Source organism: Syzygium oleosum, unplaced genomic scaffold, assembly GCF_021117445.2.
Source record: "Syzygium oleosum isolate NSW1041296 unplaced genomic scaffold, Sole_v2.1 Sole_v2.17, whole genome shotgun sequence".
In the NCBI taxonomy this organism is placed as follows: domain Eukaryota; kingdom Viridiplantae; phylum Streptophyta; class Magnoliopsida; order Myrtales; family Myrtaceae; genus Syzygium; species Syzygium oleosum.
Window position 1 is genome coordinate 5,429,459 of NW_026607501.1, and position 24,023 is coordinate 5,453,481.

Below are 24,023 nucleotides of genomic sequence, written 5' to 3' on the forward strand. Positions count from 1 at the left end.
GTGTCAACATCTTCTTGAAGAAGGTAGTTGGAGTTCATCTTTCTGCAATTCTGTGCCCAACCACCGCAACATGTAAGATTTCACATGCTCAGAGCACTCATGTGTGAAGTGTCATCTGAATCTGCCAGAGCGTTCAGCAACATCATCCACATGTATGATGATATCTGTCATTTCACATTACACATATAGTATAAGGGGAAGTACCAAACAAATGAACAGATATAGAAGATATTCCTCAAATAAGCTATTTGGGCAGGAGTTAAATAGGAGAAGTAAGCTATTTGTGTACATTTGTTGGGCCCACAGATGAGGCCCACCATCATAGCTAACTAATTGGACCCTTTGTTAAAGTGTTGGGCCCATGAAGGCAGGTGGAGAAACTCCCAGAAGTCCAAATAACATCTGGTTTATTTAGTTTTATTGTAAGTGTTCTGTTTCTCATGCATTTGTTTTTTCATGCCCAACCAACTCGTAAATGAAATGGTTGGTAGACTTTCCATCAACTTGGTCATGTGCAATCCGATGGGGGGAGCTTCTGATTCCAGTGATCTGGCAACTCAACTTCATGACTTGGAGTTGCCCTCAAGCTAGGTCATGACCTTTGTTAGGGCATACCCCCCTCTTGAAAAGGCAACAATTTCACATTACACAAGGAAGTGGACCCTTGGGCCATGAGAAAGTGCATCACATAAAGTAATGCTTCTATCAAAAGTATATCACATAAAGCAATTCCTCTATCAGAAGTTGGTATCATGAAACAATCGAATGTTGTTCCTCGGGATGATAACAATTGTGTTGAGAGTATTCAATTGACTTATTGATATCAAATCAGCATGTTACAAACGCAATATGAAAACTCTTTTTTGATCAAAAGGTCGATATGATTGGAATGTTACCAAATCCGCCTGTCTAGTCATAAGAATTAATTGCATAGTCTTAAGAGTAGACCAATCATTTTCGCCTAATGAATCAGTTGAAATGGGTACTAATGAAAGAGACAGCATTGGTCATAAGTGAGAGGCCCTCATGTTGGTCCCTAAAAGTTCAGCCAATGACTTGGTCGTTGATGCATATGCACACTTGCAGGCACATGATCAGTTGTCACCACTAATTGAGCTCATCTTAACTTCTTTAATTATTCTAAAGAACAACCAGAAAATCGGAGCAAAAAAAAAAAAAGACAAACACAAAAATGAAATAAAAAAAAAAGATGAGTAACACGAATTTAAATTGAGTAATAATTAGGAAATTTATGGGGGGAATATAAAGCATCACTCAGTACATTTGATCGCAAATTAATTGATGAATGACTTCTATAGAAACCAATTAGTTTAAGTTAATTCCAATCCTCTTAACTCGGGAGAAGTGTCAAAAAAGTCCTAAACCTTTTACATTGATTCCAATTTAGTCCTAAACCTTTTTTTGGTGCCAATTCAGTCCTAAACCTTTTGCATTTGTGCCAATTGAGTCCTAAACCTTTTTTTTGGTGCCAATTCAGTCCTAAACCTTTTGTATTTGTGCCAATTCAGTCCTAAACCTTTTGCATTGGTGCCAATTGAGTCCTAAACCTTTTTTTGGTGCCAATTGAGTCCTAAACCTTTTGCATTGGTGCCAATTCAGTCCTAAACCTTTTGTATTTGTGCCAATTCAGTCCTTCCGATTAATTTAGCTAAAAAAGATTTAGGACTGAATTGGCACCAATGCAAAAGGTTTAGGACTGAATTGGCACCAATGCAAAAGGTTTAAGACTCAATTGGCACCAAAAAAAGGTTTAGGACTCAATTGGCACTAATGCAAAAAGTTTAGGACTAAATTGGCATCAATACAAAAGGTTTAGGACTCAATTGGCACAAATGCAAAAGGTTTAGGACTGAATTGGCACCAAAAAAAGGTTTAGGACTAAATTGGAACCAATGTAAAAGGTTTAGGACTAAATTGGCACAAATGCAAAAGGTTTAGGACTTTTTTGACACTTTTCGCCTCTTAACTCTTACTAAGTGAATAACCTGGTCCTTGAATTGCTCTTTTCGCTCTCTTGTTTTACAATCAAGTCCTCTAACTGTTTAAACGACGCAATATACCGGCACAGACAAATGTGCTTAACGGTAACTTTATATTGCAAGACAATTGCACATCTTTTATATGATATTCACAAAAGCTTAGAACTCTTCTGTTCAGCTATTACTTTCCTTATGATTCGTGCTTTTTTTTTTTTTATCTATGTTCTTCCAATTCAGCCTATGTATCCAGCATCTCAATTTCACTCAAAGGCTATGAATTTGTGTACTTGAGGTTTTCACGTATGTCAATTCATTTATATTGCATATATCCGTACATATATATTCTTCTTCTTTTTGGCACTTGCGCACACATATATTCTTGAATTTAAATGAATTACTCTCTCATACACGCACGCACACACGCACGCGCACATGCGCAAAGAGAACTTGCAATAATTGATTGGATAGGTAATGTCCATGTAGGGTGTGATTCCATGCAAAATGTATAGATATTTGTTCTCCCTCCCAATGATGTGACCAATGGACACAATGATTTTAGTGGGGTTTGAGCTACCTTGGAAAGTAAGGCATCATTGTTCCAATCAAAGTAAGCCAAATTCTTTTTTTTTTATGTCTCCCAAAACCTTGGTCTTCGAGCAATATTGGGACAGGCTATAGTTATTATTGCCTCATCATCTTCAAGCATACCCTTTCTCTCTTCTCTCTTTTCTTCCTTTTTCACTTTATGTGCTTGTGTAGAGATCACACATGCATATGAATATATGTAATATACAATCAAAGACTTGACTTTAGAATTGAACTTGCATTCTGTTTTTTCTTTTTGGGGGTTTTTGATGGGGCAGGTAATTTTGTGAAGCCCAATCTAGATGGATCACATTCACAACTCTAACGAGTCAATTAGATTTTTCCATTTAATTTTTTCCCCTTTTTCGTAAGGTTGTGAATTGTCGGGTTTGAATGAAAATGAACCGGGCGCATGTGGGAGTTAAAGAATTTCTTCTTTCTCTCAAGCTGCAAAGGTTGACTGTATATAAAATTCGACCTGCATATGCTAGTCTAGGCCTTCCAGATCATATCAAATTAACATTATAGCTTATAAATGAATACATATATTATCAATAATTATTTGTACTCTATGTATGGAGAGAGAGAATCTTGACAATTGACAATAGAAGGTGAAGGGTAAAAGACAAGAGCAGCCACATGCCTTGGGAATCTCAACAAGCCTTTTTTGGGGGCGGCTAGAAAATATTAAAAAAAAATGGAAAATATCAACAGGCCATTTTTTTTTTGGGAAAAAACCACCAAAAACCTCAAACTTTGCCATCTGTGACACATTTACCCTGAACTTTTTTTTGTGACACCAAAAACCCCGAACTTTGCTTTTTGTGACACATTTACCCCAATGTATTTAGTCCATGGGCATTTTCGTCTTTTCTCGCTTTTTCTTTTTTTTTTTTTTTTTTTTTTCCTTCCGTGAGGGGGGCCTCGCCGGCGTCTGCCTCGCGGATCCGGCGAGGGGCCCTCGCCGGCATCGAGCGAGGGCGGCCCTCGCCCGATCCGGCGAGGCGGCCCTCGCCGGCGTCGGGCGAGGTTCGCCTCGCCCGGGCGAGCGAGGCGGCCTCGCCCGACTCGGGCGAGGTCGACCTCGCCGGCGTCGGGCGAGGGTCGACCTCGCTGAGTCGGGCGAGGGCCGCCCTCGCCGCCCGCGAGGGCGACCTCGCCGGCGTCGGGCGAGGTCCGCCCTCGCCCGGGCGAGCGAGGCGGCCCTCGCCCGACTCAGCGAGGTCGACCCTCGCCCGACACCGCGAGGGTCGACCTCGCCAGATCGGGCGAGGCCGCCTCGCTCGCCCAGCGAGGCGAACCAGCGAGGCCGCCTCGCCGTCTGGGCGAGGTCGACCTCGCCGGCGCCGAGCGAGGCGGCCCTCGCCAGATCCCTGGCGGGAGGCCCTCGCCCGACTCAGCGAGGTCGACCCTCGCCGACGCCGGCGAGGGTCGACCTCGCCGAGCCGGGCGAGGCGGCCCTCGCTCGCCCAGCGAGGGCGAACCTCGCCCGACGCCGGCGAGGGTCGCCCTCGCCCGGGCGAGCGAGGGCCGCCCTCGCCCGACTCAGCGAGGTCGACCTCGCCGCGCCGGCGAGAGCCGCCTCGCCGCCTGTGCGAGGCGAACCTCGCCCGACCTCGGCGCGAGGGCCGCCCTCGCCCGGGCGAGCGAGGGCGGCCTCGCCCGACGCCGGCGAGGGTCGCCGCCCGGGCGAGCGAGGCGGCCTCGCCCGACTCAGCGAGGTCGACCTCGCCGACGCCGGCAAGGGTCGACCTCGCCAGATCGGGCGAGGGCCGCCCTCGCTCGCCCGGGCGAGGCGAACCAGCGAGGGCCGCCCTCGCCCGTCGGCGAGGTCGACCCTCGCGGCGTCGAGCGAGGGCGGCCCTCGCAGATCCGGCGGGAGGCCCTCGCCGACTCAGCGAGGTCGACCTCGCCCGACGCCGGCGGGGTCGACCTCGCTGAGTCCGGGCGGCGGCCTCGCTCGCCCGAGCGAGGGCGAACCTCGCCCGACGCCGGCGAGGGTCGCCCTCGCCCGGGCGAGCGAGGGCCGCCTCGCCCGGACTCGAGCGAGGTCGACCTCGCCGGCTGCCGGCGAGGGCCGCCCTCGCTCGCCCAGCGGGGCGAACCTCGCCCGACTCCGGCGAGGGCCGCCCTCGCCGGATCCGGCGAGGGCCGCCCTAGCTCGACGCCGGCGAGGGCCCCCTCGCCGGATCCGGCGAGGCCGACGCGGCGAGGCCCCCTCGCCGGAAAGGAAAAAAAAAAAAAAAAAAAAAAGAAAAAGCAGAAAAGACGAAAATGCCCATGGACTAAATACATTGGGGTAAATGTGTCACAAAAAGCAAAGTTCGGGGTTTTTGGTATCACAAAAAAAAGTTCGGGGTAAATGTGTCACAGATGGCAAAGTTTGGGGTTTTTGGTGGTTTTTTCCCTTTTTTTTTTGGGTCAAGAAAGACAGGCATTTAAAATACCACTCTTTTTTCACTATTTTATTTTTTCCTCAATCTATAAAAAAAACATTTTGTCTTATTGATATAGGTAAAAGCAATAGTAAAATTGGAAGGACAGAGCAGACATATGGAGGTGAACATGCAGAGAATTATTCTCCTGAATTTTTCAGGTAGATCAAAGTGTCGCCATGTAAAAGTCGAATTCGATAATTAATTTCTTCCTCAAAAAATTTATTATAATGCCTTTACTGGGAAAACAAAGAGCTGAATTATGATATATTTCTCTGTAAATACTTTTTGCACTTCTCTTGTCAGCAGTGACCTCAATTTAACGATTTGTTTATGTGTCACACTAAATGCATTAAAAAAAAAAAGAAACTGGTTGAGTGGTTCCAATAATTAGATAATTATTTGGAATGAACAATAAAATTCAACTGCTTCACAAATACGTGTCGGCCACTATGTCCTATGAGTTGAAAAAAGGTTCACTTCCACAAATTAAAAGCTTTTTTTTTAACTCTCTAGCTTCTCTTATTGATGATTGATTATTGCCCTTCATCATCAAAGCTATCATTCATCAACCTATCTACCCTACTGGTAAAATTTTGTCAAATAAAAAGTGGGGTCATGTTTTAATTCTCAAATTTGCCTGATTATCCTCGTGATATACACAGTCGACACTTTAAAAATTGAATATTATATATCTAAAACGTGTGTAACAAGTTTAACAAGTTTTCCGAGGTTATTCGTTAACAATTTTTTTTGGCCGAGTCATTAAGTTAAAAGTTTCGGAGCCCATTTGTTTTTTGGGTCAAGTGGTTTCATTTTCCCAACTTGTGCAAGTTGGCATTCACATTGAATACAAGAGTAAATAATTTGGCAACCACTAATATCAATCATCTTCTTTCCATTCATTCATGCATATCTCATGGTCCAGGACATATAGATAGAGACATTGTACTCTGCTTGACAAATTAGTGCTCTAAAGTGAAATACTTGCATGTGAACTTGTAACATCACATGAAAGACACATGAATAGGTGGCTACGTGAGACAAAAGAAGAACCAAATCCATCGAACCAAACTCAAGATTTCCAAATTCATAATCAATTTGGAAAAACAAAGAGACAGAGAGAGAAGGGGTGAAACGGCTCGTTCTTTCATTTTGATATTGTCATGTTGTTCAAGAAGAATCAAGTATCGCATTCACCTAATGCGTGGCTTCAAAAGATTTACGGCGACTATCATAATGGGATGTCACATCCCACATCAACATGGCATGGAATGCAACAAATTGGTTTGTGTGCAAAAGAAGGACAACGATAGTATGATAGATAAACAAAAACTAAAGTATCATGCTAAGTGAAACAAAAATCGCAAAGTAGTACATTATGATAAAGATTCTTCCTAAAAAAGACCATTGAATTTTGTCTTATAGTTTCAGTTTTTCAAACGTCGCAATCTGAGTCATATAATGATTCATGTTATATTATAAAACACTAACAAGAAAATCAGAACCACAATAGGATTCAAGAATGAAACATCAAATTATCAAAAAAAAGTACTAGATTTTCTTTCTATGCCACAAATAAATTTAATTCCCACTCTGCTAACCATAGTGCTAAGAAGAAAAAAAGACTAAACCTATTGCCCATCAAATGCCCTTCTAGATGGGTTCTCTGGTCGATAAACACCAGATAAAGAAACTGCTTACTGCATGTCCACAGTCCACCCTATAAACTCTCTCTCTCTCTCTCTCTCTCTCTCTCTCTGTGACAAGCTCACATGTTGACACGGACAGCTTTAGACCCACTCACAAACTCATCCCACATGGATGTTTGAGCCAAGAGTGTAATGTATGAGTACATCTGCATTTTGACCCACGAAAATCCACACCCCTGCATTAAATATTTCCCTCTCTCTCTCTCTCTCTCTCTCACCAGCTTGGTTTACTTTATCACATTTTCTTTGGTATGACATACTCTTCCTGTCTCATCTCTTCTGCTTGGTCTCTTCCTTTTGTTCCTCTGCTCAGGATAAATACTAAAAACATCTCTTTTCTTGGATCTGCAAAGATTCCTACATGTTCTCGCCTCTGGGTCTGCATTTATATCGGTGGTGTTTGTTGGAGGTGATACTGCAAAGAAACAGTTGGTGATTTCTCTCTGAACATTGTATCGGTTCCTGGGTGAATCTCCTTATCTTCAACCCTCTGAGGAAAAAAAGAATTTTCTCATTGGTCCTGTGATATCAGATTCAAGTAGTCTTGTTCCTTTTCATTTGTGTAGCATTCTCGAGCTTTGAGTTTCCCTTGTATCTGACAGACTGAATTTTTGGGACGAATTTGTGGGAATGCCATTAAGGGTGGTTGTACAATTGCAGAAGAAAGTGGACTTCTGATTGCAAGAAGAGACTAAATCTGTCTTTGAGCTGTAATTAGCTGGAATAAGGTGGGGCTTCCAGAGAGAAATTCGGGTGGCTTTCCTTTGTATGTATCCTGAAGAAAATGATTTGATTGTGTGGAAATTTCTATATTTGGAGGTCCCCATCTCGGGAGCTACATGAGTGTGGAAAGTGCTCTCTTCTTTTGAGGTTCAAGCAAATGCATGAAAGCCTCTCTCATGGTCCTTTCTTGCTTCTAACTACTTTTGCTGAAGAGTGAGAGGCACAGGATTGCTCTTTTGGCTTTCAGACTCTTGAATATCCGATATTTTCTCCAGTGTTGTTTTGTTCATAACAATGCCAAAATTGTCGAAGAGCCTATGGTCAGATTCTTTTGAAATAGAAGTATGAATGTTGCAGCTTAGAACAGGAGATAGGTTGTCCCTGAGATTGAGAGAGATAAAATTTGTATCATTTTGTGAGAAGTAAAAGAAAGGCAGTGGAGATGGCTGCGAAGCTTCTGCAAACATTGGCTGACGACAACCCAGATTTGCAGAAACAAATTGGATGCATGACCGGGATTTTTCAGATTTTCGATCGTCCCCAAATGGTTGCTGGTAGGCGCTATAGCAACAAAAGGCTTCTTCTCGGTAATTTCCGACCCTTTGCTGGGAGTCCCTGTGAGCTAATTCTGATTAGTACTTTGATCAATCTTGTGTGATGCTTTTTTCTGAAAAGTTAATATCCTGACTTACTGTTTCAAATTTGGCTGTTTATTCTCCGCTATTAGATATCTTCTGATTAACTTTAATAGTACTCAGACTGGACTCTATGCTCGAGAGGCCGATGTACGATTTGATTTGGCGCAAGAGAGAGCTTCTCATTGAATGATAATAGTCCTCTTGCTCTTTCCAGAGTCATAAAATATAGTTTCTTGTAGATTGTGCTCGGCATGGAGCTAGCCAAAAGATTTTAGCATTCAAAATTACCAACTTGTAATGCGACTTTATCATGCAAGTCCAAATCTGTTCATGCCAGTGGTATATATATACTTCTTCCATGTATCTTGCCATGCCTATGTATCAACTGTCGATAAATGGTTGCCTTTTTCTGAATGCTTAAAACTTGCAAGCACAATTACCTGAGATCCATTTGAACTCACACATGTCAAATCTAATGCATCCTCTTCCTACCAGGTAATTCTCAATCCAATGATCTCCGCATAGATAGAGAATCTGCGAACATGTACCTTCGACAAGCGCCTGATGTAAGCTCTCTATATCTGTTTAATCCCATTTCCGTTATGGAATTGCAACTGCTACTTCATTGTTCAAATTCATTAAGGCAAGGGAAATTTGAGTTTAGATGTTCAAACAATGTCATGTATAGCAAATATTTGTTTGCCTGGTCACACTTTCGTGCATTAACTATATATCTAATGGCTCATGACTAATTTGCTAACTGAACTATCTTTGCAAGTACAAGTTATTTTCTTTGCGTTTCTTGCAGATTAATATCTCAATGTTGTTCATAGACCGAAGACATGGCATTGGTCTCTAGATTTCTTGATTTGATATTTTTTCTTTCTTTCTTTTTGATATAGTAGTCTGGCTCCAATTTGGCCTTCCACACAGTTTGGCGCTCAGCTCGTTTCGTGGTTTAAATAGTGGTATTAAGAACTGATTGACGTTCTTTATGGCAGGAAGTAAATTTTTACAAAAGTGTGAGCGAGAAACAGAGATTTTCCACCGAATCATCCAGAGCTTCTTTTTCGTCCACTTGTTCATCTTCCATGTCCTCTCTGGAATGTGGTAGAACAGTTCAACCCGAAACCTCTTCCTTCGATCGAATCACATTTCCGGAAGCTCCATCAAGGGATGCTATGGTGAGCCAATCTAGCTCCTCTCCTAATTTATGCCGCAAGTCGTTGGATCTACGGGATGTAGTCAAAGATTCAATGTATAGGGAAGCTCGAGGTCTACCAGTAAACACTACGGCTAGAGAGGAAGTAACCGGACGCAAAGGGAGATATAGAGACTCGCTGAAGCCATTACAGCCACCGAAACCCACTGAAGGTTCTTCTAGATATGGTTTTGAAGTCAAGCAGAATGTGCCTGCAGATCTTAACGAATCTCTGAAGGTTCTTACAAAACTCCAGGAAGCACCTTGGTACTTCAACGATGTTCGGGAGCTTTCGAGACCGACGTACGAAGCAAGAGATGGGGCTGTGCATTTGATATCAAAGGATGCACCTCGATTTTCTTACGATGGAAGAGAGCTAAATCGTTTGTCCTTTGAATCACGGGAGACCATTAAATCCACCCCGAAGCTGAAAGAGCGACCCAGACTTTCACTAGACAGTAGGGAGAGTTCAATCCTGATCTCTAACTCTAATTCAAAAACCAATCTTCTAAGAAGTGTGTCAAAGGGTAGCAGCAACTCAAATGAGAGAGCCCAGAATCCACCACAATCATGTGAGTCTCAGAAGCGCCCTCCCAGTGTTGTAGCAAAGTTGATGGGCTTGGAGGCATTGCCAGATTCTGCCTCGGCTGCCGATGCTCTGCTTGGTTCTGTCAAATCCAGCTCATCTGAACCTGGGGATTCATTCTCAAGACCATTGAAAGAAGATGGACTAGGCAGACCTATCAGAAATTTCGAGTCGTTGAGAAATTCGAGTAAAGAGCCTGAGTCGCCACGGTGGAGAAATCTCGATGCCGTCATGAAACCCATTTCAAGGTCTCCGAATGAACCAGCGCCTTGGAGGCAGATGGACGGCAATCGAAGTTCTCAAAAAGTTCCTTTTAAACCTACCAAAGCTTCTCAAAAGCCAATTGACCCCTATCCTTCGGTTTATGGTGAAATCGAGAAAAGATTGAAGGATCTTCAATTTAGACAGTCTGGGAAGGATCTCAGAGCTCTGAAGCAAATTCTGGAAGCAATTCAGGCTAAGGGACTTTTGGAAACCAGGAAAGAAGAGCAAGCTTCACATTTCGGAAACCAAAAAGACCCTGTGGGAAAATCTAGAAGCCTCAACCAGAACTCGAGATTGCAAAGGCAACAGAATCCGCAAAGCAACCGTGGAACTGCTCCAAACAGTGGGGGATCTGAAAGTTCGAGGTCTTTTGAATCCCCAATCGTGATTATGAAACCTGCAAAACTTGTCGAGAAACACGGGTTCAATGCTGCCTCAATGATCCCATTGGACACGCTCTCCAATCTGCATAAAATCCGGAGCAATACAGATTCTAGAAACAATCCAACTTCTAGCCGGCCGGCTAAAGATCCGTCTCCTAAGACTGGTCGCCTTGAGTCCACTAGCAGCTCTGCTGATAAGAAAGCCAGTGGCAGGAGTACAAAATCTATACATACATCATCAAGGCCTCAGCAAGTTTCTAAAGAGAACCCCGCGAGTTCTGCAAAGGGCTCGGGTTCAGTGAGCCCCAGATTGCAGCAAAAGAAGCTGGAGTTGGAGAGACGTTCTCGTCCACCCACTCCTCCATCAGATCCGAATAAACCCAGAAAGCTGTCCAACAGGCAGAGTAGTGAATCCAGTTTGCTGGGTGGAAGACGCAGGCACAGATCTTCCAATCTGCACTCTACTGATGACCAACTGACTGAAATTAGTAACGATTCAAGAACGCCAAGTTGTCAAGGAGATGACATGTCTGTCCATTCAGACAGTACTATTTTCTTTGAGTCAAAAATCGATACAGAAGTCGTAAACAGTGAACTGCCTACTGTGGAGAAGAGCAGCCAGAGTCCATGCATGGAAACCTCTAGCTACTCAGAAACCGGGCTGAAGCAAAAGGTAGGTGCCTGTGCTTCCAGTTGTTACTTCTATCCCTGAAACAATAATCACAATTGTAATAATCGCTGATTAACTAATAGCATCTTATTTTCCCATATGTATTGAAGAAGTCAATTCTCATAGTGGATGAAGATGAAATGTTGGCGGAACTTAATACAGCAGCTACAGAATATCACAGTCCAGTGTCAGTCCTTGACTCATCGGTACACACGGAAGATGCTCCAACTCCTCTAAAGCAGATGGTAAATTCTTTCGAAGGTAAAGCTTTTATACTCAAAACATTCGAGTGCAAGTGAGCTAATCATCTAGGTTTTTGAACTGTTAATTCAAGTTGAATGATTCTAATATGCTACCATTAGCTGTTATAGGTTTGCAACTGTGATTGTTGCGCCAACATTGTATTGTGAATCTCAGTTGGAATACTGTCCATGATGCAGATAACGTTGCTTATGAGTCTGACTACAATCATGTCCAAGATCAGTGGAACACGACAGAGAGCCTCCAGCCAGATTGCTCGGGCACCATTGCTACCTCCGTGGTTAATCGCAGGAAGTTGCAGAATGTCGAGCAATTGGTTCAGAAGCTTAGAAAACTCAACTCCAGCCATGATGAAGAAAGAACAGATTACATTGCCTCTCTTTGCGAGAACACGGACCCTGACCACCGATATGTTTCCGAGATATTGCTAGCGTCAGGCCTCCTGCTCAGAGACCTTGGCTCGAGCATGACTGCATTTCAGCTGCACCCATCAGGCCACCCCATAAACCCGGAGTTGTTCTTTGTTTTAGAGCAAACGAAATCGAGCGCTATAACAAAAGAAGACCCAGTCAGTGGCAAGGCTGCGACTTTGAAGATGAACCAGGAGAAAATTCACAGGAAACTCATCTTCGATGCCGTCAATGAGATTCTTGTCGGAAAGCTATCATTTTTGGGCGTTTCTCATGACCCATGGTTGAAATCAGAAAAGCTAGCGCAGAAGACGCTCACTGCACAGAAGCTTTTGAAAGAATTGTGCATGGAGATCGAGCAGCTCGATGCCAAGAATCCACCGTTCAATTTTCAGGAAGAGGACGATGGTCTAAAGAGCATCTTGTGGGAGGATGTGCTGCACAGGTCCGAGAGCTGGACGGAGTTCAACAGCGAGACATCTGCGATGGTATTAGACATTGAGCGCTCGATCTTCAAAGACCTGATCAATGAGGTTGTGACAGGCGAAACAGGTGGATCCAGAGCCAGGCCAAGTAGGCGCCGTGAATTGTTCGGCTGCTGATATCTTCAGTTCTCATTCTTTTTGACAAATCCTTTTTCGTCCTTCTTTTCTTTTGTGATTTTCGTTTTGGATGTTTGTTTTGAGAGCATAATAATTGGTGTGACAAAGTTCTTATCCATGGATGATCAAGAAAGCTGTGATTGTCTTGGAACATTATGTCATACATATTGGTAAAATGAGCAATATACAATCCACTGTTTAACTCTTAACTTCAGGATTGCATCATTCACTGGAAGCTCTGATCTATATCTTCTCAATGGTAAATCATCCATGAGATTCCTGAAAAACTCCACAGGTTGTAAAACCCGTAATTGGAGGAAGTTTGACGGCTACCAATTTGCCGAATACACGTATTTTGTCTGTTGCGTGAAAGATGATATGAACCTCGAATGTTCGACATGACTGGATAGTACATATACTAGAACCTCGTGCATTGAAAGATCGGTCGAACTCCCTCATCGCGAAGGCTCTGGCAATGAGCAAACCTGCGAAGCGTGCGAATCAGAGACACGGAGTCGAACGAGAGGTGGCTATACCTTCGGCCGAGGGCGCAAATAGGATGGGACCTAGGAAGCGTAGGCTACATTTGAGACCTGTGTAGTAAGAGAAGGGGAAAGAAAAGGATGTTGGAATGACCCACTTGATAGGGCATCTTGATGGTGAAAGGGATAATGCAGAAGTTTGTGTTGATACTGAATTTGACTTCTTATGGCTCAAAAACCCCCAGTGCAGGTGTGGCCACAAAGAGCCCCAATCCAATGGAGATATTAAAAATAAAAATAAAAAAAAACAAAAAGAGAGAGAAAAAGCATAGTAATAACCAAAAGAAAATCCCTTCAGGGCTAAGATAAATAATAAAAAGGGATATATTTATATATATATATATATATATAGAGAGAGAGAGAGAGAGAGAGAGAGAGCTAAGAGCAACTCAACATTTTTCATAATTTTATCAAATGAGAGATCTCCAATTTGTTTACTGTCTGGAAGCTAAAAATAAAATAACATTTAAATATAATTATCCAGACAAACCAGCATCAACGGGGCCTCCGTAGCATAGTGGTAGTGCGTTCGCTTCGTAAGCGAAAGGTCGCGAGTTCGATCCTCGCCGGGGGCTTCTTCAATTTTTCTTTTCTTTTCTTTTATTAGGATAATTACATAAATGGTCCGTAAATTTTACCTCAATCTGCAATGTCACCCATGAATTTTTAGTAAATGTTCAATCTAATCCCTGAATTATTATATCCATGGATTCAATTTGGTTCTTGGATTATCAAGTTCAGCGACTAAATTTAACATGCATCAAAAATTCATGAATCACATTGCACGTTAGGGCAAAATTCAATGACTATTTGTTTTATTTTTCCTTTTTTATTCAACTTTTTTTTCTTTTTGTCAACACCCTCGTCGCTTTTGTTCCCCAATTTGGGTCTGGTATGAGTGAGAACAAGAGCCCTTTCCACAAGGGTTCTTGGGATCGACCCACCAACCAACATGGGCCCTTCGCATGACCTTTTTTAGCCTTCTTCTCATTCCTTGATTCTCGCTCTTCATTGCTCTCAGCTGTCAAATGATTGTCTCTCTTCACTCGTCAAGTCAGATCCCAATGTCATTGGATTGGCAATGTGTATGACTCGAATTGAGTTTGTGTACTCCATCTGTGATTCGTCGCATCGCAGCTTGACTCCGCAATGTTCGCGCGTGGATGACCGAAATGAAGATCGGTCACGAAAACAGCAGATAGCAGCCGGGCCATCTTGCTGCTCGAAATCGCCGTAAATGAGTCATTGGATCTCAAACCAAGCGTCGCAAACTCAAGTGAGTGTTCGGTCGGGAGTTAAGTTCGGACTCCCAGTTCAAGATTGAGGAGGGTTTTCGCTATGTCTTCGACTTACTCTTTCGTCTACACGAGATTAAACTAAGCAAATCTTTTGTTCTTTTTAAAGTATATATGTACTTCAATTAATTTGTTGATTGTTATCGTTTCTTAGATCGCAGCGGTCTAAATCTTGCGTCTCTCGCACCCAACAAACATTGAGTTGCTTGGGAGTTTTAATTTGCCCGTAATGGAGTTCCTTTTCAAATGCCTAATGATGAAGACAATACTTCAAATGCGGTCCACCATTATACATAGCAACCGCCAAAATTTATACGTGTATAGGACCACGGAAATACATACTATGCAGCAAAAAATCTCACTGGTGTAGTAGTTCATCTGCATGTCTGCATTGTATGATGGGACTACTAGGGCCCGGCCCGGGTCATCAAAGCTTGTGGTCCAGTCTCAGATTATTGGCAAGAAAAATACATAATCCGAGAAACTTGTGCATATGAAGGCGGGCTTTACTTACTCGGCCGTTAAAATACGTAATGCACCTTGGTGTCCCTGGAAATATTATGTCGGGCTGAATTGGTAATAAGTGAAAAGACTGTAACATCCACGATTCTAGTTATGAGAAATGGCTATCGAACTGATGTGCCGATAGTGGGGGAAATCGGCCATAGACCCATCCAAGGATTAGTCATGGATCGATCAACCTGATCGGAAGGGTAATTAAGGGATCAGCCACGGCCTAATCGAAGGATCGGCCCTGTAATGATTGAGGGATCGGCAGTGAACCAACCCAATGACCACGCAAGTGACCCAAGCTATTCAGCCATGGTTCCGCTACTTGACCATAAGAGTTGGTCGTGGGATGGTCACGTACCACCATGGATTGATGGACAATCATGGATCGATCCCGTGCAGTTCTATTCCGATTGCGGGTGATTCCGTATGGTCATGTACCTGCCGAGGACGGCCATGGATCGATCCGTGGAACCGTGTGTCGATCACGGAATGATCGATCCCACACAACTACATAACAATCGAGAGTCGGGAACGGATCGAGTATACTTGGCCATGGGCCGGTCATGAACTGGCCGTGGCCCACTTGGATGGGTCACGGACCAGTCATGGATTGGTCACGGAATTGGTTCGGCGACCCTACCAATTAGGCTATGTGCCAAGTCGTGAGCCAGGCCTTGTGCCAGGCCATGTGCCCAGACTTGGACCCTACTGTAAGGCCACAAGCCAGCACAGGCACCGGCCAGCCCGTGGACCCTGCTGTCAGGCCGTGAGCCAGGACAGGCACGGGCCATGCGCCCAGTCAGCCCGTCCCTACACCTGGCCAGTGTCGGCCATGGAGCCCATGCAGTGGACCACCGGCTTAGCCAATCTAGGTAAGTTTGGCCATGACCCATCACATCCGATAGTGACTCGGCTACGAACCTCGGTTTGGTTGGCACAGTCGATCGTGGATGGACATGAGAAACTCATACCCAACCAAATTAGCGCTTCCATTGGCCTAATTCTTATGTTTACCACATTCTTGAAAATGGACATAATAGAAGATTCTAGAACATTGGCCATTAATGCGAGGGATGAATCATCATCTTAGGCCATTAATGCGAGGGATGAACCATCATCTTAGGTGGCATTATGAATATTTGGTAATGATAGCCAAAGATTTGGCTTGGAGAGCAAGCTAGGCAAGAAACATGTGACAAAATCCAAGCCCCATCATGATCATATCTTGAGCATTTAATGAAGGTGTGAGTTATCTACTTAGGTGGCAAGGTAAGATATGGTTGATGGCAAAAAGATTTAGCTTGGAGAAGAAGCAAGTGATTCATGGCTTAGGTGGCCTTAGGAAGATTTGGCTTGGAGAAGAAGTTAGTGACTCATGACCAAGTGTACTAATTAGAAATGCACACATTGGCTTCATCATTTCCCTAAGAATTTAGGCATGCCACACAATTCCATTAAGCATGCCACCTCTTCTTGGTAGACTTGCCACTCATCCAATAGACTAGCCAACTCATTTTAGTAGGCTTGCCACTTCAAGAAAACCAATTGGACCACTTGGACAAGCAATGATGAAGATGGAGCCTATAAATAGAAGCACTCCCTCTTTCAATTCCACACCTTGGGCTAGCTATCTCATCTTCGTCTCCCTTGCATGCCACCTCCTCCTTTTAGACCATTTCTTGGCAAGCCCTCTCCAGTTCATCTATAGGTAAGTGAAATTACTAACCCTTAGTTAGGGCGATATGCTGCATTGTTGAATTTGAACGTGTGCTCACCCGTACTTTGTCGTGAGTATGAAGATGAATGCTTTTGTATGGTTTATTCATGTGGCATGCTTGAGTGTATTCACGCCCCGGGACAAGGTCGAGGTTCGCTCGACTTGGAATCAACGTTAAGGCGAGATAAACCAAGCCGCAAGGCCTTGGTCGGTATTGAGGCATGTCGGTTTCAAGTCTTGCTCGGTGCGGGAATCGACGCTAGGCGTTCGATTCAAGCCACGAATCAAGGATTGTTCCCGGCATACTATATAGTAAGGGTCATGACACACACACTAGTTTGAACACACCCCGGGTCACGAACAAATCTCGCTCGGTTATGGGAATCGGCATCGAGACGTGATGGTTTGGACCTCGCTTGGCATTAGATTGGCATTAAGGCGTGTCGATTCAAGCCTCGCTTGACTTCTAACCGACGTCAATGCATGTCGACCCAAACCACGAGTCACGTGTCGTGCTCGGTTCATCAGTTTATCTATGATATTATAGGTCATGACACACATACACACCTATATGAGCACGCCTTCGGGCTTTGTTTGCATAGGTTAAGAAATAAATATAAGAATATGACTTGCGTGAATGCTTGTTGTGTGGTCACATAAAAGAAATAGCCGTCGCCAATGGATTTTGGTGACGTTGCCCGGTGGATTTCGAATGCCCAGCTTGAAGCTAGAAGTCTCTGAAAGTATGGGAAACCCCTAAGAGTATGGGATGCCTGATAGATTCTTGATGCCTAGCCTGAGGTTGGAAGCCCCTGAAAGTATGGAAAGAACCGTGTGAGACGGTTAATAAACCTTTGATGCATGTTGACATGTGTTGTTGTTAAGTTTATTCGTAAGACAAAGGTAAATCGTGCATTAACGATAAGCCGGAATTGATCACATGCATATAATCGAAGTACAGCAATAGTACTGTTATTGATTTGCCATCGATGCTGTGGTGCAAGTGATGTTCGCATGCTGAGTTTGGTGACGAGACGTCCTCCTAACTCAGGATTAGTGATTTTACTTACTGAGTCTTCGACTCACTCGGTTATCTTTCAGACTTGTAGGTATGGACGTCTCACCTCCTCTTCGTCATGGTGTACCAATTTTGGAGTTGCAGCCTTGCTAGAGGAGATAGGAATCCCCCGGCCTATGTTTTTGGATAGAAGGATGATGTAAACAAGCAGTGCCCGTAAAAAAAAAGGAGGCTTGTAAATGTACTGGGGCAATATGGAAGTAGTATGTTATGTATGGTGTTTTCTTGGCTGCTTATTTATTGTTTTATTTGGAAGTTTGTTTGTACATGTTTCCGCATGTGCATTTTAACAAGATCAAAGAAACAAGACGACGACGAGTCTAGGACGTCGCAACAATAACCCCCGACGACCGTGGTTCGTGACAAAGACTGTGATGTACAGGTTCCGAAGGATAGGACCCTACTGGAGATTCCTCCAACTGATGCAATGAAGCGCGAACGGCTCAGGATTGTAGCCCGGCATCGTTGTGATGCTCCATATCATTCAACTCGACATGCATACGTATATGCAGCAGATGCATATGTACAATACACGTGGATTTTCGCCTATCTTCTTCTGGGGGGATACGAGTAAGTATTACCCTATCCTTTTAACTTTACTTTAGGACCACCACAAGAAACCTTTTCTTTGAAGCCAACTTTAAACCCAACTTGCCACTGGGGAAATCCTTTAATGTTCTTCTTGGATCCTGTGACGACCCCGTCACGAGAGAGAGAGAGAGAGAGAGAGAGAGAGAGAGAGAGATATGAGGATGTACTGCTTCAGAATTCAGTCCCCATCTGCCTATCTGCCACTCTCTCTCGAATTCAGTCCCTATCTGCCACTCTCTCTCTCTCTCTCTCCTATCCTTTTCATCTGTCTAAGTCTGAGGAGAGAATGGCATGTTCTACGACCCCACAACTCCTATTCCTTTTCCTTGGCTGTGGATTCTTTCATGCCATATACTTATCTTCCGTTGGATTGGAGTAAAGCGTCGCCAAGAAAATGACACATAAGGCCTTTTTTACGCGCGCCTTCACAGACAGAGAGGGAGCAGATAAGTTATACCATGAATTGAGTTAGAGGGTGCAGCTGTGTTTAGTTTAATTAAGCTGCTTAAGAGTGATGTCGAACATATTTTGTATCTTAACACTCTTCCACAAAAGACCGATTTGGTGACGAACGCCTCCGGGGCGAGAATCCCATAGGTGGGTCGGCGAAAGATTTATTGAAGCCATCATGCATAGTGAAAAGAAACTCGGGAGGACTTGAGGAGTCAAATTTTAGACCTTCAACTCTGATACCACTTAGAGTTATATGTACAACCGCGTATTCAGAAAAAACTTAAGTCGTCGGAGGACAATCGGAATATACTTTGTGATCTCTTATCTTATTTATGATTTTACAAGACTAATTCAAATCATATCTCGAGAAGACCATGGATCCATTTAAACTAGACCTCATAAAAAATACATATCCTGACATATTTTTTACGACCTATGATGGTGAGAGAGATTGCCACCTGGCTAGCATAGATAAATTCGAGCCCGTGAAGTAGCTCATTACCCTTGTAAGTTAGGTAAGGCGTGATCTAAAAGCTCAGGCGAAATGGCTTAAACATGAAGCTGTTGCACTTAGTGATGTCGCAGATCGCTTTGATTGTGTGTGTAATTTATGCACGCGGATCCACATGAGATTAATTTTCTTTCCAACATCGAATATATAGTATATTCACCTCTTGTGCAGTCAGAATACGAGATTACTCTCGTCAGACTATGATTAACCATCATGAAGTTAAAATCGTCTCTTTGTAGTCTACACAATACATAGAGGGAGGCCTGTTGTAAAGTTCTAGGGTTTCCAAATGTTGCAGGGGGTCAGTGTCATTCTCTCTTTCTTTCTTTCTTTTCTTACTTTCTTTCTTTTTCATGTAAGTAAATGCAGTGCTTTTGTGGGATCTATGTAGGGGGGGCTCCATGGATTGATTGTCCTTGACATTGTGAAATAATGCAGCCCCCTACTTTATACAATGACGTGTTCACATGCACTAGCTCGGCGTGCTTCCTTGCATGCGCATGGGTTTTTTTCATCTTCTTATGCGATGCATGTGTGAAGAGGGGACTGAAGTGTGTGGCTTGTATATAGATAGGTTAAAAAAATTTTACTGTGTTTTTTCTTCTTCTTTTTCTCCATTCTTACACACTTACACACTTGTCAACATCAAGCCTTCAATTATAAATCACGGGTACGTAAAAAGGAAGGGTAAAAAATAATAATTAGACCCTTTTGTAATGTGTCGAGTACCGTTATCGATTCGTCTTATCGATGAGTTGATAGATCTGGCGTGCCGGAAAGTTTTGCTCGAGTCATGTGATTTGTTGCATGTGTCTTATATAGCGTGTTCTTTATTGCGGGTGAAAATAAGCGGCAACTAAAGATGTTAGACCAAGGGTAGAGAGTAATTTTGGGCATATAGTGTTGTGTAGGGTAGAGATTTGATAAGTTTCAACCTTCTTCCACGAGCCTAGCTATTGCAAGACTTGCGGAAATATTAGCCAAATAGCTAGGGTTTTTAAACCATGGTTCTGCAACATTTGAAGGGCCAAAATCAACGAGTTCTACCAGATTTAGTTAGGGTTTGGTTGCACTAATTAAACGTGCTTGCTTCTCTTTTTCTTGTATCATGATAACAAAATTAATTAGACGTTTATGATCAGTTAGGTAATTTGATATGCCGGCCCCAAAAGGGCATGGGAAAAAAGGGCTACCTCGGTGATTAATTTTCTTTCATCGTAGAGCATTGGCTTAATTAATGATGTGTTGTACGTGTATCACAAAAGAAAACTATCGAGAAGCCGCAATTACAATAAATATCTAAATAGGATCTTGATACCTAAACTTTTCGTCCAAAGATCTCATTCACATTTCATAAAAATTAGGTATCTAATCCGCAATTTGATCCTTTAAGAAAACCATCTAGTGTACCACGTTATCGTTCTTTGGTGCATCTATCAGCATCTAGAAATTAGGGATATCTTTTTAATAAGACCACAAGTTTTTGTGGGCCAACCTGATATGCGATCCGTGATGAATTTTTCTTGCGCCGAATTTAAACAAGCTCGAAGTTCGCCGCGGGCAGCTAAACTAAGGTGGAAACCTCGATCTCTCTCATTCACACAACCCTATTCATTTTCAACCGTAAACCTCGACCGCATTTCATAACTTGATTTTTGGCTTAGCTTGAAACAAGGGTAATTGGAACTAGGCTAGGAAGTAAATCAAGTTAGAGAAGGATGGAGCTGGAAATGTTGGTAAACATGAGAGAGAGAGAGAGAGAGAGAGAGAGAGAGAGAGAGAGAGAGAGAGAGAGAGAGAGAGAGAGAGAGAGAGAGAGAGAGAGAGAGAGAGAGAGAGAGAGAGGTGGGGGGCGATTCCATTCTTGGAATCCTCGAGCCCGCACAAATGGGGGAGCTCCTTCGTTAGTTTTGGGAAGAATTCTTGGACAACAAAGACATTCGCATGATGCCATCTCCATGATTCGAGCTCCTTGGCAATTTGAAAGGAGAACAAAAGAAGAGGGGGGGAAGACGGACATTCTCGTGGGATTCTTGGTCTGCACTGTGACTATTCAACCCCCGTTTTGACCCATTTTGATGTTCATGGACCGGGTGGCTTGGGAAGCAACTCATGGACCAAGGTTAAGGCGTTTTCACCTCACTATTCCAACCGAGTTTCAATCGGAACACTGACTGAACAGCCCCTGCTCGGCCTAAATCTACCTTGTCAGGAGCCGGTCTCATCAGCGTCTAGGTCTAGGCGAGCTTCCCCCCCGGAAGCATATGGAATTCCTCTGGTGGTATGTTTTTAGTTTCCATGAATTCAAAGTCAAAGCCGCACAAGTTTCTTTTGGGGAAATTGTCCGATCAGTCCTAAACATATTGTACAGATGCCAATTCAGTCATAAATTTCTTAATTTTGCTAATGTAGTCCTGAATCTTTACCTCAAATTTCAATGCAGTCATTCCAGTTAATTTTCGCCTAAACTTGCTAACGTAGCAATATACCACGTAAGATGGACGGCAATGACTGAACCAATGCCAATTGTCCAATCAGTCCTAAACCTATTGTACGGATTCCAACTCAGCCTTAAGCTTTTTACTTTTGCCAATTTAGTTTTGAACATTTATGTCAAATTCCAATGCAGTCCTTCCAGCCAATTTTTGCCTAAAATTGCTGACATGGTAGTGTGCCACGTAGGATGAACGGCAATAATTGGACCGATGCCAATTGTCTAATTAGTCATAAACCTATGGTATGAATGCCAATTCAATCTTGAAATTCTTAATTTTGCCAATTAAATCATAAACCTTTGAATCAAATTGCAATATAGTCCTTCTAGTCAATTTTCGCTTGAAATCGCTAATGTGGTGATGTGCCATGTAGGATGGATGGCAATAACTGGACCACCACGTCATCGATTTTCGGCAAACATTAACTGGAATGGCTATATTAAAATTCCACGCAAAGGTTAAAAACTAAATTGGCCAAATTAAAACATGCAGAACTGAATTGACATCCATATAGTAGGTTTAAGACTAATTGGGCGATATACACTTTTTAGCTTAGAGGCGTTGGCACATGTTTAAGAATTGTTGCATTCCATCCTAGAAGTTTTAGCTTATTAATTGCAAAGAACCTAGGCGTATGTTTAATCTTAGTTTTCATGAGATATCGGTATGTTTGAGATCTTTCATTCATGAGCTCACAGGATCCTTTCCTAGAGCGTTATAAATAGGGTTTATATTTATTTTGTTCAATACGGCTCAGGTTGCTTTCACGTTTGCTTTAACTATATGTTTAGTGAGTTGATTTTATTGCTTGCGCACTTAATTATGGTCTAGAAAAGGTTAGCGGTCACTATAACCTCATTTGATTTAATAATAAACGAAAAATCAAGTTATGATCAGTAAGGTTTGGGACAACCCGTGTGAGATGTAAGTGTCACCTCATAAGAGAGTTATACGCGTCTGCCTAGCAATCCATTGCACCCCCTTGAGGTTCATCCTCGGGAGGATCGCAACATTGGGTAAGTTTATATATAGCCCGCGCTCATATATATGTTTCATGAAACACTTATGATCAAGCTGAAGTGTTCGAGTTCAAAAATTGATGTTTATTATCATTTTCTACAATTGAGCGATGTGGGATCACTTTAACATATCTTTTCATGCGCAGATCAAATAAAAGGTGTCACGCGAAATTAAAGAATAGATCATAAAATGAGCAAGAAATCTTATGACAGAAGTAGATATTAAAAGAAGTATCAAGTTATCGAAAACAACTTCATTATCACGTACGTCCCAAAAAGAAAAAAATTTGGAGGAATTCAAGATTAGTCGTACGGTGATGTTAAAATAATCTTAATATAAATAAGAATTAACGACAAATCAAAAGTCAACAAAAAGAAAAAAGAAGGAAAAAAGAGCAAGCAATGCATTCATGTTCGTGTGTACGTGAATGGTCACAATCAACAGTCAAAACTAGCTAGGGTTGGTTACTTTCTTCTGTTTTTTTTTCTTGGCCAGTTAGCTAGGGTTGGTTCATTATGTGCTGTAGCTGTGATTAATTTGGAGGTAGATGGACCGAAATCAAAGAATATGTAAATGACTTTACATAGTTATTCAGCTTAAACTTTACTGGCTGTGAATTGCTGAAGGACAGAAAATAACATGTTGGGTAAAACATGCAGCATGCAAAGCATATCAGATTCATCACATTATTCTAACCTGAGTTTAGAAAAGCTACATACGAAGAGAAACTATATATGAACTCGAGACCATCGTCGAAAAGCAATTAACCAGAATATGATGCAAAATGGGCGTCGACTCGTGAAATTTTTCGAACTTAGGAAACTGTAAACGAGTCCCTGTAGATTTCCAGACACGACAATAAGCATGCCGGGTTTAGTAGGGGAAGCTTTATCGCTATTAATAAACTAAATCGTACCCAAAGAGAGAGGAGGGGCCGTGCAACGAGTTCTGGCAGAAATACTGATTTTTAATGCGTTTTCGTCAGATCCAAATGATGTATAACCCTAGCATTCTCGTTCATTCTTATTCTGGTTTGCTTCATGCTGATGCACTTTTCACTTGTATATGGACCTCCTGTTGTATCATTCTTCAAAGAGGTGTGTAAACCATACACATAAATGGGTGTATTACAAAAACAACATAGATGCGTTTATTTTTTTCTCACTGTTATGAGTGCTGCTTTTTTCTAAGGTACTGCCTAATCTAATTACAACATTGAGCTGTAAATGTTTTTAATTCACATGGAAATTATTATAAAAATTTGCTAAATGCATAGTAGAATTAAGACATCCACTTAATAAGAATGTCCAGGAATTGACAACATGGTAAGCATGTCCA

General features: G+C 42.7%; 1 protein-coding gene and 1 non-coding gene across 3 annotated transcripts; both read left to right on the forward strand.

Annotated features, from left to right (window-relative positions):
- The first annotated feature begins 6,908 nt into the window (after positions 1-6,908).
- Positions 6,909-12,679, forward strand: LOC115691640 (protein LONGIFOLIA 1). 2 transcript variants are annotated; one of them, XM_030618345.2, is made up of 5 exons: positions 6,909-8,042; positions 8,589-8,659; positions 9,095-11,200; positions 11,311-11,458; positions 11,638-12,679. In XM_030618345.2, exons 1-5 carry the CDS (start codon positions 7,898-7,900, stop codon positions 12,468-12,470), a joined length of 3,303 nt encoding a protein of 1,100 aa, XP_030474205.1. In that variant the 5' UTR covers positions 6,909-7,897; the 3' UTR covers positions 12,471-12,679. The 2 variants fall into 2 exon arrangements, with proteins under 2 accessions (XP_030474205.1, XP_030474203.1); XM_030618343.2 differs by having other exon boundaries at positions 6,910-8,042; positions 11,308-11,458.
- An 836-nt stretch (positions 12,680-13,515) lies between these two features.
- TRNAT-CGU (transfer RNA threonine (anticodon CGU)) lies at positions 13,516-13,587 on the forward strand. The gene has a single exon. It is a non-coding gene; the product is annotated as a tRNA-Thr (tRNA).
- The last annotated feature ends 10,436 nt before the right edge of the window (positions 13,588-24,023 follow it).

Excerpts from the sequence above, each read along its gene's own strand:
- LOC115691640 (XM_030618343.2), top strand. The coding sequence starts at position 7,898 with ATGGCTGCGAAGCTTCTGCAAACATTGGCTGACGACAACCCAGATTTG. Across the intron at positions 8,660-9,094 it reads ACCTTCGACAAGCGCCTGAT|GAAGTAAATTTTTACAAAAG; the intron begins GTAAGCTCTCTA and ends TCTTTATGGCAG. Across the intron at positions 11,459-11,637 it reads GATGGTAAATTCTTTCGAAG|ATAACGTTGCTTATGAGTCT; the intron begins GTAAAGCTTTTA and ends TCCATGATGCAG.